Below are 12,059 nucleotides of genomic sequence, written 5' to 3'. Positions count from 1 at the left end.
TGGAGATGGGCTCTGGGCATGGGGCGTCTTGCTGACCACGGCAGCAGCCACCTGTGTGTGTGCCCTCCCACCCATAGGCCTTGCTTTGGGCACAATGCTGGCAAGTTTGGGGCTGTTCTTGGGCAGATGCACTTGGGGTGAGGACTTGGGAGGTGGGCAGGGGCCCCCTGCCACCGTGTCTGCACCCAGGGAGCATAAACATGGATCAATGGAAAGTCTGACCTTGCCTTTTGCTCTTTTCAGTGGAAATCCTGGTGAAGATGAGTCATTGAGTAGGGGCTCCTGGGGTTGAGTCAGAGAGCACTGTGTCTCCATGATCAGGTTGGGGTGCCAGCCAAGGGGAGACCCTCACCTAGCCCTCCTTTGGCAGATATTGGGTAGCCCTAGCTGTGTATGGAAGCAGGCTGGAGGCCCACTATCATGAGCACTGCCCAGGGAGTCACGGGAGAGAGGTGGGAGGTGAATGTGGGGACTGGGAAGTGACAATACAAGACTTAAATACAGGGCAAGGAAAACTGCAGCCGAGATGCAAGGATGGTGCCCGATGAGAGTGCGGCCCATGATTGCTACTTGTGCAAAGGGGAATGGACACCAATGCCTGGCCTTCTCTGTGCCGAGCTTTTTTATATGTGTTTTCTTATTTAAATCTTACAGCAGCCCCAGGGCAAAGGTATTATCCTCATTGTGTTTAATTAATTAATAATAATAATTATTTTTTGAGACAGGGTATTGCTCTGTGGCCCAGGCTGGAGTACAGTGGTGTAATCTCGGCTCACTGCAGCCTCTGTCTCCCAGGTTCAAGTGTTTCCTGCGCCTCAGCCTCCTGAGTAGCTGGGATCACAGGCATGCACCACCACGCCAAGCTAATTTTTGTATTTTTTAGTAGAGTTGGGGTTTCACCATGTTGGCCAGGCTGGTCTTGAACTCCTGACTTCAAGTGATCCACTGACGTCAGTCTCCCATAGTGCTGGGATTACAGGCATGACCCACTGCACCCAGCTTAATTATTTCTTTTGATATAAGGTCTCCCTCTATCACCAGGCTGGAGTGCAGTAGCATGATCATAGCTCATTTGCAACTTCAAACTCCTGGGCTCAAGCAATCTTGCCTCAGACTTCTGAGTACCTGCGACTACAGGCATACACTCCCACGCCTGGCTATTTTTTTTTTTAGTTTTTATTTTTTGTAGAGATGGAGTCTTGCTGTGTTGCCTAGGCTGGTCTTGAACTCCTGGTCTCAAGCAGTCCTTTTGCCTCAACCTCTCAAATGCTGGGATCACTGGTGCGAGCCACTGTGACCAGCCTCACCCCCATTTTAAAGATGAGGAAACTGAAGTCGAGTGATTTCATGGCGAAGGCCAGGGCTGCTAAATTCCACAGCACACACACGTTCCTCCCCCCTTCCCTCGCACACGGTCTCCCTGGTATAATCAGTGGGCTTTAAAAAAAGTTTTAAAAATTTATATATAGCATAATACACGCTTTTGGTGGTTAGTGCTATGAATTTTGATAAATGCATAGATTGGGATTTATTTAAAATTTTTTTTTTGAGATCATTTACACTCATGCAGTTACAGGAAATAATACAGAGAAATCTTGCATATCCCTTACTCACTGTCCCCTAATGGTAAATCCTACCAAACTAATGCAGCATCACAAGCAGAAAATTGTCACGGATACAGTTAAGACACACAACATGTCTGTCTCCAAGGATCCCTCCTGCTGTCTTTTCATAGCCACGCCCATTTCCCTCCTGCTCCCACGCCCCATCCCCAACCCCTGACAGCCATTCATCTCTTCACTAATTCTATAATTTTGTCATTTTAAGAAAGGGATATAAATGGACTCCTAGAATAGTGAGCCTTTGGGGACTGGCTCTTTCACTCTGCATGAGTCTCTGGAGGCTCATCCAGGTTGTGGCGTGTGTCTCTGGTTGGTTCCTTCTTATTGCCGAGTAGTATTCCACAGTGTGGCTGTGCCCTGCCACATTTTGTCTAATTGTTCATCCAGCGAAGCGTCTGTGGAGTATTTCCTGGTTTTGGCTGTTATGAATAAAGGGCTGTTACAAACATTTGTGTGTGAACGTAAATCTTAATCTCTCTGGAATAAACGCTAAGGAGAACTCTTGCTGGTAGTTGTTTGAATGGGCATTTGAAGGGGTTTTTTAGGGGAGGGAGAGGCGAGGCACTGGTGGGAAGTGCAGTCCTGAATGCTGGCCCACCAGGGTTCAAATCCCAGCTTTGAACCCGGACCCTGGGTGAGTTGCTGTATATGGCTGTAAAATGGGGATAATTCAATTTGGCTTGTGGCTAATGTGTGTAAAGCGCCTGGTACCTAGCAGGTGCTCAGTAGATAGAAGTGATTCTTGATATAGGTTAAGAGAAAACCCACTAGACCATGGCAGGGTCTGTGCCCCAGAGGTGGCCTCTGGGAGGGCTTTGCGAGGCTTCCACCTCGCGCCCTGTGGGATCACCCAGTTACTGTCTTTTTCTTGGCCATGCCCCCGGCTTCTCTTTGAGAAGACCCTGACCCTGTTTGCAGACTGGGCTCGAAGTCTCCGGCCTGGTCCTGGCATTCCCCAGTGAAGTTGGCCGGGCCAGGGCCCACGGGTCATAGGAATCCCAGGAAATTCCAGATCGTGCTGGGCTCTGCTGGTCTGGATTCGCCTCACAAATTCTGAGAACGTGCCCAGATCATTTCACATGTTGCCGTAATTTAGCTCAATTCTGGAAATGTGTATTGAGCTGTTAGGGTATGTGAGGGATTGTGGTAGGTGTTGCAAAGGGTTCAGAAAAAATTGCTCTCCCAACAGATCAAAGCAGCCAGCTCCAGCTTCGAACCTCCTTTGGGAGCCCCCACAGCTGCAGTGATAAGGTCTCCATTGAGTATGGCATTCAGAGTCCTGGGTCTGGTTTGAGTCTCTCTCTAGCTCCCATCCTGCTGCTGTGCCCTCTGCGTGCCCTGTGTGCCAGCCACCAGCATGCTCACCGTTCCCATACTCCAAGTCTGACCCGGCGGCCACGCCTTGCTTACACCCTTCCCTCTGCCTGGGTGCCCTGCCCTTCCTGATGAAATCTTGCCTGTTTTTTAAGAACTAAAAGTACCATGGGCAGGCGTGGGATGGAATATTCAAACCTCACATAGGGTTGGACGTGGTTCCTCTCCGGAACTGTCGTTCCCTTCTCCAGGCAACCACTGTGTGGGACCATGCTGGACTCCTTCTATTTTTTTTTTTTTTTCTTTTTTTGAGGCAGAGACTCACTCTGTCACTCAGGCTAGTGGACTCGCTCTTCTTGCCTTTGTCACTTTATAGGATTTCTTGGAGATTGTTTCATATCTGTACAGTTTGAACTGGCTCATTAAAATATTTTTGAAGGCCACATGGTATTCCCTTATGTAACAACACCGTAATGTATTTAACCAGTTTGCCCTGCTTGTAGGCAGCTAGGTTGTCCCCACTCTTGGGCTCTTACAGTGCAAAGGAGTCACTTTAAGGCCTACCTCCGATGAATGTCCCCCTTTCTGCCTGCCTCTGAAATGTGTTGGCTGGGTCACTGCACTCTCTGTGAGACCCCCCAGGGCAGGGATTGTGCTACACCTGCCTTCTCCTTTCCATGCCTGCCACGTGTGCTGACCACCCAGTTACCCAGGCGCTTTTGGTGCTTCTCCTGCCTCTCTGAGCCCTGGCCCCTTGTCGGGACTCTGCTGGGGATGGAGCTAGAGAGAGCTGGGGTGCCCCGTCTTTGCCTCGTTCTGACTTCCTGCTTCATGCAGAGCTGTGTCTGGATGGGCTAATGTGTTCCCATGGCGACAGACTTCCACAGTTTCATTCTACTGGCCTCCTCCTACTTCACCAGAGGGATGGGCCATCATATAGCCAGGCCCTTGTTAATGGAATTTAGCTTGTTTCCCTTTAAACACATTTGAGAGGATGGCCGCTTGGGCGTCCATTGCCGAGAGGAGGATCTGGACTCCCAGCCTCCCCCATGAAACTGCTAGCAGTAGCTGCTGCTGATTGAGCACTCTCCCGGATGAGCGCGACACCGGGCAAAGGACTTGGGCTCTGTTTTCATCAGATACAGTAACCTTGTGAGGCAAGCACTGTTTTCCCTGTTGTACACAGAGGGAAACTGAGGCTCTGAGAGTAACTTGGCAAAGGCCAAACAATGTATTTCAGGAGCTGGGATTCCAACTCAGTTGTGCTTGACTCAGGACCTGAGCCTCTGTAGCTACTGAGCCCACCTGGCTTCCTAGAGAGAGGCTGGAAATGGGGGAGGAGGGAACAGGCAGCTCACCTCTCAGGCCTTGTGCCGACGGCTGGCTGCCGTAGAGCTGAATTGGGGCTCACACACAGAAACATGACGGCTGCCATTAGGCTTCCACCACGGAGGAGGCACAAAAGGCCCCTTTGAAAGGCGAGTCCAGGAGCACCTCTCTGGCCTGCTCCTGAGCTAAGCCTGCAGTGGGGGCTGACAGGCATTTCTGGCTCAGCTGCCGGGCCAGAACTTGCAGGAGTGGTCTGAAATTCTTTCCTTGAACAGATCACACTTGGTCAGAACGTGTCACTTCTAGATCGATGTGGTATTGAACCTGTGCATCAGGTCTCTCAATGCGACCTGGGAATCTTCAGGCTCCCCGGGGCTCCCTTCCTGAACATGTATTGATTTCCCTCCTCCCCTTCCCTGCTTTTGCACTTTGGATGAACCTTGTTTTCGAAGAACAGTAGAAGGTAATTTTCCTGTGCTTGCCAGCTGGCCTGTAATTGAGCAATTTCAATAACACCCACTGTAAAGTCTAATTGAAGTAAACAGGAAAATATGATTTACAATCTGGACAGCAAGTAAATACCAGGGTGCAATTAATTTTTACACAGAGCAGCAGATTCTAAAACATTTTCCTGTGTTGAGCAGTTTGTTTCTGATTACAGATTGGAAGCTGCTTTTCTATTTAATACTATTATGATTATTTTTTACTTTTTGATGGTGATCTTCAGGTTCCTTGTATCTGTGTGACTTTCTTTGAAGGTTTAGCCACATGGGGAAATAGAATCAGAGACATGAGTTTATAAGGAGGGATTTTTCAAACCTGAACTGAAGGCCGCACTCTTTCTTCATTTGTTTGGTGGGAAATGATGGTGGGTTATCGGAGAGGGGCTGCGGATAGGCTGTGCAGAATGGCGATGCTGAGTGGGTCCCATCACTGCTGGAAGCTCACTTAGTTTAGTTCATTCTGGGGAAGATGACAAAACTGTGAAGGCCTCCAGTGTTGCAAAGATGTTGATGTTGAAATGTGGCACTTCCAAGGACCAGAAATGTATGCCTTTTTTGGGGGGCGGGGTGGGGACGGAGTTTCACTCTTGTTGCCCAACCTGGAGTGCAGTGGTGCAATCTTGGCTCACTGCAACCTCTGCCTCCCAGGTTCAAGCGATTCTCCTGCCTCAGCCTTACATGTAGCTGCAATTATAGGTACACGCCACCAAGCCCAGCTAATTTTTTGTACTTTTAATAGAGATGGGGTTTCACCATGTTGACCAGGCTGGTCTCGAACTCCTGACCTCAGGTGATCCACCTGCCTAAGCTTCCTGAAGTGCTGGGATTACAGGCATGAGCCACTGTGCCTGGCCAAATGTATGCCTTTTTAAATGGACCCTACTGATTGTTCCATTAGCTTCTGTTCATAACTGGTTGGAGAAGGGAGCCAGCATGCTGACTGCTGGTCCCCTGCTGCCAGTTGGCTGCCTGAGGGCCGACCCCTTTGGTGTTGGATGCGGGGCTGAGGCATGTTCTGACCCTTGGCCTACTTTAATGTATCCTGGTGTGTGCTGAAGCTGCCTGTAGAGCCAGCTCAGTGGTAAGATGTCACATGACTTGAGTATGCTGCAGGGACAGCAGATTGTTAGCCACCCAGACCCTGAGATAGATCTTAAAGGTATCACGCGGCTGGACCCCAATTTGTTGTTCTATCCACCAGGCCATTTTACAAGTGAGGCAGCCCAAGGCTGGCATGGCAGGGGTGGGCGGGGGGGCTCTGAGAAGGTAACTCTGGGCCTTGGTGACTCTCCCAGAGTGCATCTCCTTTAGCAGAGAGGTGGTTCCCGTCCCCTGGGATTTCCAGTACTGTGGGAGGGGTGACTCTCAGGGCCCTCGTCTTTCTTAGTCCTGAATCTTTTTGCTTTTCTTTTGTCTTTCCAGGGAGTTGACCACACTTGGCCATTTCCCAGAAGGGCCCCACCCCAAGGGTGAGTGGCCAATGGGGAGCTGTTTCTGCTGACATCAATTCCCCAGGAGGTACTCACCCCAAGTCTGCCCAAGTGAAGATGGCTGATACCCACCCTGGGATGGAGCCCAGCGCCTGAGGCCCTTATCATGGTGATGGTCCTAAGTGAAAGCCTCAGCACCCGGGGAGCTGACTCCATTGCATGTGGGACCTTCAGCCGTGAACTGGTGAGGACCTGGCAGGCTTCCTGCTTTCCATGACCATTTCTGAGGCCTGATGTACAGACAGGGCTGTGGACTGAGCACCTAGGCTTAGCAAATCGAGTCCAGAGTCCCCAAGAGCAAAGCTCTGTGAGGCGTCCCGGGCTGGGGCGGCAGGGCACAGGAGCAGAGCTTGACTGAGAACTTGCTGGAAGGAAGGAACTCAGCTCAGATTTGAGGTCATCTGGTGAATGAGGAGGGGAGGCCATCCCCTGGTAAATAACAGCAAGTGTGATTCTGCCGCCTGCCAAGCCAGGATTGACATTCTTTCTGTCTCCACCCGTTAAGGGGGGGTGGTTTCCAGAGGGGGTTGGTGCCCTGAATGGGGGCCTGGATAAGCCTGTCCCTCTGAAGGGTGGTGCTGCCTCAGGAACGTCGAGAGTGGGAGATGATGGGGAAAGAAGGTGTGGTGAGCTATGGCAACAGTCACCCTCTGCCAAAGGTGGTTCACCCTGGACCACCCTGGACCACGTGGTGGACTAGTGCAGAGAGGTAGCTAACTCGGCCTTCTTAGACTGCGAGCAAAACAACCTCCAGTAGCTGAACCCTGTCAGCAGACCTGTCCTTCCAAGCCCAGTTCCTCAGATGTGAGTGCAGGCTGCTCCCCTGCGGAGGGAGCGAGAAGCCACACTCAGTCATAAGCAGTCTCGTGGAGGTGGGCAAGTCCTTGGAACTCTCTGCAGCTTCCGTGATCAGGAAGGGGCCAACTGCCCAGGGTCACCTCGCCCAGGACCCCTCCTGGCACCCTTCCCAGCTCCTCGCGAGGACCCACGCTAAGCCTCCTTGGTGGGCCCCTTCCCCTAGCTCATGCCAGTGAAACCAGACCTTGAGCAGATAGACCTAGGTCTCTGGCTGTGGCAGGAGCTTGGGAAAGCCACCGAGATCTGTATTCTTTCCGCAGGCCTCACAGAGCGCCTTCCGTGTGTTGGGCACCAGGCTGGAGGAGTTCGGGGAACAGGATGAGCTGGAGCCAGGCCCTGTACTCCTCACCCTTGAGAAGCTCGTGGTCTAGAGGGAGGGTGTCTGGAGAGCTGTGAATACAGTGACACTTGAAGATCCCATGAACAAGAACTCGCGGCTGAAGCCCACGGGAAGCCCAGGGCTTGTAGAGGAGCAGGGCCAGCCTGGCTGTAGCACGCCACGGAAAGCCTTGCAGAGCAGGGATACTTGATTTGGCCTTGAAGCGTGAGAAGAAGTGGCTTAGAAACTGTTGGGTCCAGCCTCCTTGTTTTACAAATGAGGCAGCTGCAACCTGGAGCAGGCAGTAACTGCCTCACTGGCTCCGCCTCCCCCTTCCCTCCTGCCCCTCTAGCCCCACTTCCTGGGCCTGCATTCAGGCCTCTGCCTGCTGCCTAGTGTCTGGACGCCAGTCTTGGTGGCCCTCCCTCAGTCAGGTCTCTTCAGCCCTTACCAGATGTGACACTGGTGCCACTCTGCTCATGGGCCTCAGCCTGTGAGGTCTCCATGGGGTGTCACCCCCAGCTGCAAGGATGGGGACTCAGCTTTGCTCCTCCCCATGTCCCCAGCACTACTGAGGCAGGGCAGACAGCAGGCACCTGAGGTGTGTTTGCTCGATGGCAGCCTTGGTCACTGCAGCAAGGAGTAGAGCTGCTGTGACCATTCAGCTCTTTTGCTACCACCCCATCCTTTCCAGTTCACATTTGCTGTGTAACGTGATTACTTCTCACCAGCCCCGCTGCCACCACCCTGGTTCCACCTGCTGTTCTCTCGCAAGGATTCTTGTGGTAACTGGTCCCCTGCCTCTGGCTCTTTTTAACCTGTTCTCCACCGAGCAGCCAGAGAGAATCCCAGTCAGAGCTGTCCTTCTCTGTGTAGAAGCTTCCACTGGCTTTACACTGAATGTTTAGCAAACACCCAGCCCTTACTAGGATGTACATGGCCCCATATATTCTTGTCCATGTGACTGCTTTGACCTCATCTCTGCCACTCTGCCCCCTCTGCTCGGTCCCCACTGGCCTCCCTATTCCAATATGCCAAGCGTGAGCCTGCCTCAGGCCTTTGCACTTTTTCCTTGGCCTGGAGCCCTCTCCCCACAGTAGGACACGCTCCCTCCCTCCTTCCTTCTCTGGCTACTCAACCTACAGTTCAGTCCCAGCGCCAGCGCCCACCCCTTACCCCCACCACACTTTCTCTCCTCTTTTCCTTTTTCCCTCTTGGGCACTTAGCACTTTTAAACATGTCCCTGTGGATCTTGACCGAGTCCTTATACTAGAATGGGAGCTTTGAGAAAGCAGAGGATGTCTCTCTTGCTTGTTGCTGAATGCACGGGGCCCAGCCCGTGGCAGGTGCTCAGTGGATGTTTGTGGATGGATGAGCTTGCAGGTTCCTGTCACCTGGCCTCTTCTCATTCACCATTGTCTTACTCTCTCTCTGGCTGCTGCTCCAGTTCACGACTGAGTGGGTGCGACTAGAGTAGCTCTGACCAAAAAGAAGGGACCTCAAGGGTGAGGAGCCATCTGGAGGTCCCGAGGGAGGAGCCCTACCCGGGTCCAGCTGTGCAGTTGGCTGCAGTGGCCGCCTCTGTGCTTGGTCCCTTCTCAGGGTGGGACTGCCTGGTGTTGGCTTCAGAGTTGGTTCCAGGACATGTGGGCCCAAGGTCAGCTGAGCTGCTGTTCCAAGAGGTGTGGCCTGAGCCCCTGCCAGGAGGAGCACCGCCTCCCAGCCCTGGCCAGGGAAGGAAAACTCATCTCAGAAAGGGAAAGCAGTCAGGGGAGAGCAGGCGGCTTTGCTGGAAGGGATTCTACCATGTGTTCTCTTGTGGCCACACAGATTAGAATCTGCGCTTTCTTCCTGAACTCCCCTTGCTTGGTTGGAAAGTATCCTTCTTTCTGCTGCTTTTTGTTACTGGCCTGTCCGGGCCCAGAACCACCCAGTGTGCGGTGCTTTGGGTCCATCTGTGGTCTTCCTCCTCCTCTTCTCTCCCCTTGGCTCCAGATGAGAGGTCTGTTGTGGGGAGCAGCCCTGTTGGAGATGGGCTTTCTCATTGCTCAGTTTGCTTATGCGCCCAGAACACATTGACTGGGCGTCAGTGCCTGGCCCGGCCTGGCTCAGCGCTGCCTGCCCTATAGCGTGGGCCGGCAGGAAGGTGTTGGAGGTGCAGCTACACTGAGGGTCTTGGGAAGTGTGTTAGTTCATATCATGTTGCTACAAGGAATACCTGAGGCTGGGTAATTTATAAAGAAAAGAGATTTACTTGGCTTATGGTTCTGCAGGCTGTATAAGAAGTATGGCACCGGCCAGGCATGGTGGCTCACGCCGGTAATCCCAGCACTTTGGGAGGCCGAAGCGGGCGGATCACGAGGTCAGGAGATCAAGACCATCCTGGCTAATATGGTGAAGCCCCGTCTCTGCTAAAAATACAAAAAATTAGCTGAGTGTGGTGGCGGGCGGGGCGCCTGTAGTCCCAGCTACTTGGGAGGCTGAGGCAGGAGAATGGCTCGAACCTGGGAGGCGGAGCTTGCAGTGAGCCGATATCACACCACTACCGCACTCCAGCCTGGGCGACAGAGTGAGACTGTGTCTCCAAAAAAAAAAAAAAGAAAAAAGTATGGCACCTGCATCTGTTTCTAGTAAGGCCTCACGAAGCTTCCAGTCATGGCAGAAGGTGAGGGGAGAATAAGTGTGTCACGAGGTGAGAGAGGGAGCAAGAGGGAAGGGAGGAGGTGGCAGACCTGTTAAACTACCAGCCCTCACATGAACTAGAAGAGCAAGGACTCCCTGATCACCATGGGGAGGCCACCAAGCCATTCATGAGGGATCCGCTCCCATGACCCAAACACCCCCCACCAGGCCCCCGCCTCCAGCATTGGGGGTTACATTTCAACATGAGATTTGGAGGGGACGAACATCCAAACTGTATGCCCAGAGGTCCAGGTACCTCCTCCCTGTCCTTGAGCCTCATGCCACCTGCTGAGGGGCAGGGGTGCACCCATTTCTACCCCATTATACAGGAAGGAAACTGTGGCTCAGAGAGCCCGGGGAGAGGCTGCCCTGGTCACAGATTTCAAGTCCAGGCCCTTGTCTGCTTCCCCCAGCACCTTCTCGCATGGGCCCTGTTCCAGAGGCTGTGATCGCCTTGGAGCCCCTCCAGGCCTTGGGGAGAGACACACGATGTAAATAACTGAAGAAATACTGAAAATAATCTTAGTCTAGTGATGACATCCACGGGACAGAATGTGAGATAAGCTGATGCTAGCATTTGCTTTGAACAGCCAGCAAAGGTTCAGAGGAAGTTGACGGCGTTTTGCTTTAGCTTCCTAAACTGGTAACATCATCCCCGTGTAAATACCATCAAGATAACAACAGAACGATGGAAAATAATTTTTCTTTTGTTTTCTAATCAGACTAAGAAGATAACAAGTGGAGGTTTAAGATTTTAAAGGAAAGCATGACTGTGGGGGAGGCCGGGACTGGTATCAGCATAGGCCACTTTGGAATTATGGGAGCAGGCCCCAGAGGCGCAGCTCACCCTGGGTCCCCAGAGTCAGGCCTTAGTCACAGAGCGGGAAAGTCTCAACGTGCAAGGGAAAGTCACCAGGGTCCTCGCAACCCTGGGTGTCATGTGGCACTGGAGGAGGAGCTCGTGGCCAATTCTGACGCCTGTTGAGGGGTGTGAGGACTCGGTCTCCCTCCCAGCCTTCTTAGGGGTTCATGCCATGGTTCTGGTTCCCCTGTTTTAAAAAACTAAATGCTGGTGAAACAACTGTCTTTCCCTCAAAGAAAGATGTGGGAAAAAGGGAAAAAAAGGACTGACCAGTGCTCAGCATTTTGCCTTTCCCAGCACAGGGCCCACCTGCCTGGGGAGAGATGGCCCTGAGGCTCAGCTGTGCCCATGGCCCTGGCTTCGCTTGCACTGCCGGCAGCCATGGCTGGGTCCAGTTCCCCTTTCCCCCACTCTGGCCAGTGCCTTCCTCTGCCGAGTGGGCTCTTCCTTCCAGTGTTCTAACATTAGCTGCTCCCCTGGAAGGCAGCCCAGACGTTTGACCTTGGAGCACTGTGCTCCCTCAGCTCCTTCCCGCACGCCCACACTCAGGCCAAGGGCCTGTTCTTTTGTTTCCAGAGTGACCACCTCCCTTGGCCAGGCCCGCTCTTCTTTCTGCAGCCCATCCTCCCTTAAGGCTGAAGACCAAAGGGAGCTGATGGCTGGCTGCTCCTGGGCAGAGGGCAGTATGGAGCTCCAGGCTGCCTGACTTTCCACGTAACAACCAATACTTGTCCTTTGGAGGGGTTGATCTGGTAGCTAGAACAAGCACTTCCTTCTGTACTTGTCAGATTAGGATGCCAAGGCTAAATGACTTTTCTTATCTGAGGAGTTAGTGGCCATGTCAGGCCTTGCACCCAGTTGCCTGGGCACTGGGGTTCTTCATACTTTGGGCCATGCTAAGTTGGCACTTTGAGCTCAACAGCCCCAGCCAGGATCTCTGGCAGGCCCCAGGCTGGCCTGAAGTTAGAATGTGGGAGTGCACAGGGTCCAGGGCAGCCTGATGCCTTTCACCCTGGGCAGGCAGAGATACCAAGGGGCCCGCCCATGCTTTGGCTAATCCCAGAGCCTCAGGAGTCAGGG

The 12,059-nt window shown here is 52.8% G+C and overlaps 1 protein-coding gene across 4 annotated transcripts in view; it reads left to right on the top strand.

The window, feature by feature from the left end:
- Nucleotides 1-12,059, top strand: part of FAM53B (family with sequence similarity 53 member B) — a 125,644-nt gene that overhangs the window by 31,330 nt on the left and 82,255 nt on the right. For 2 of the 4 annotated variants that reach the window (XM_034931659.3, XM_055093441.1), the window contains exon 2: nt 6,191-6,442. In XM_034931659.3, the coding sequence (XP_034787550.1) occupies nt 6,365-6,442 (78 nt within the window). In that variant the 5' untranslated portion in view covers nt 6,191-6,364. Of the gene's footprint in view, nt 1-5,295; nt 5,313-6,190; nt 6,443-7,389; nt 8,221-12,059 lie in introns of those variants that run through there. The other 2 variants (XM_063607559.1, XM_055093440.2) reach the window with 2 other exon arrangements.

Source organism: Pan paniscus, chromosome 8 (genome assembly GCF_029289425.2).
Source record: "Pan paniscus chromosome 8, NHGRI_mPanPan1-v2.0_pri, whole genome shotgun sequence".
Classification (NCBI taxonomy): Eukaryota; Metazoa; Chordata; class Mammalia; order Primates; family Hominidae; genus Pan; species Pan paniscus.
Note: the sequence above shows the minus strand (reverse complement) of the source record. Positions and strands in the feature narration are given on the sequence as shown.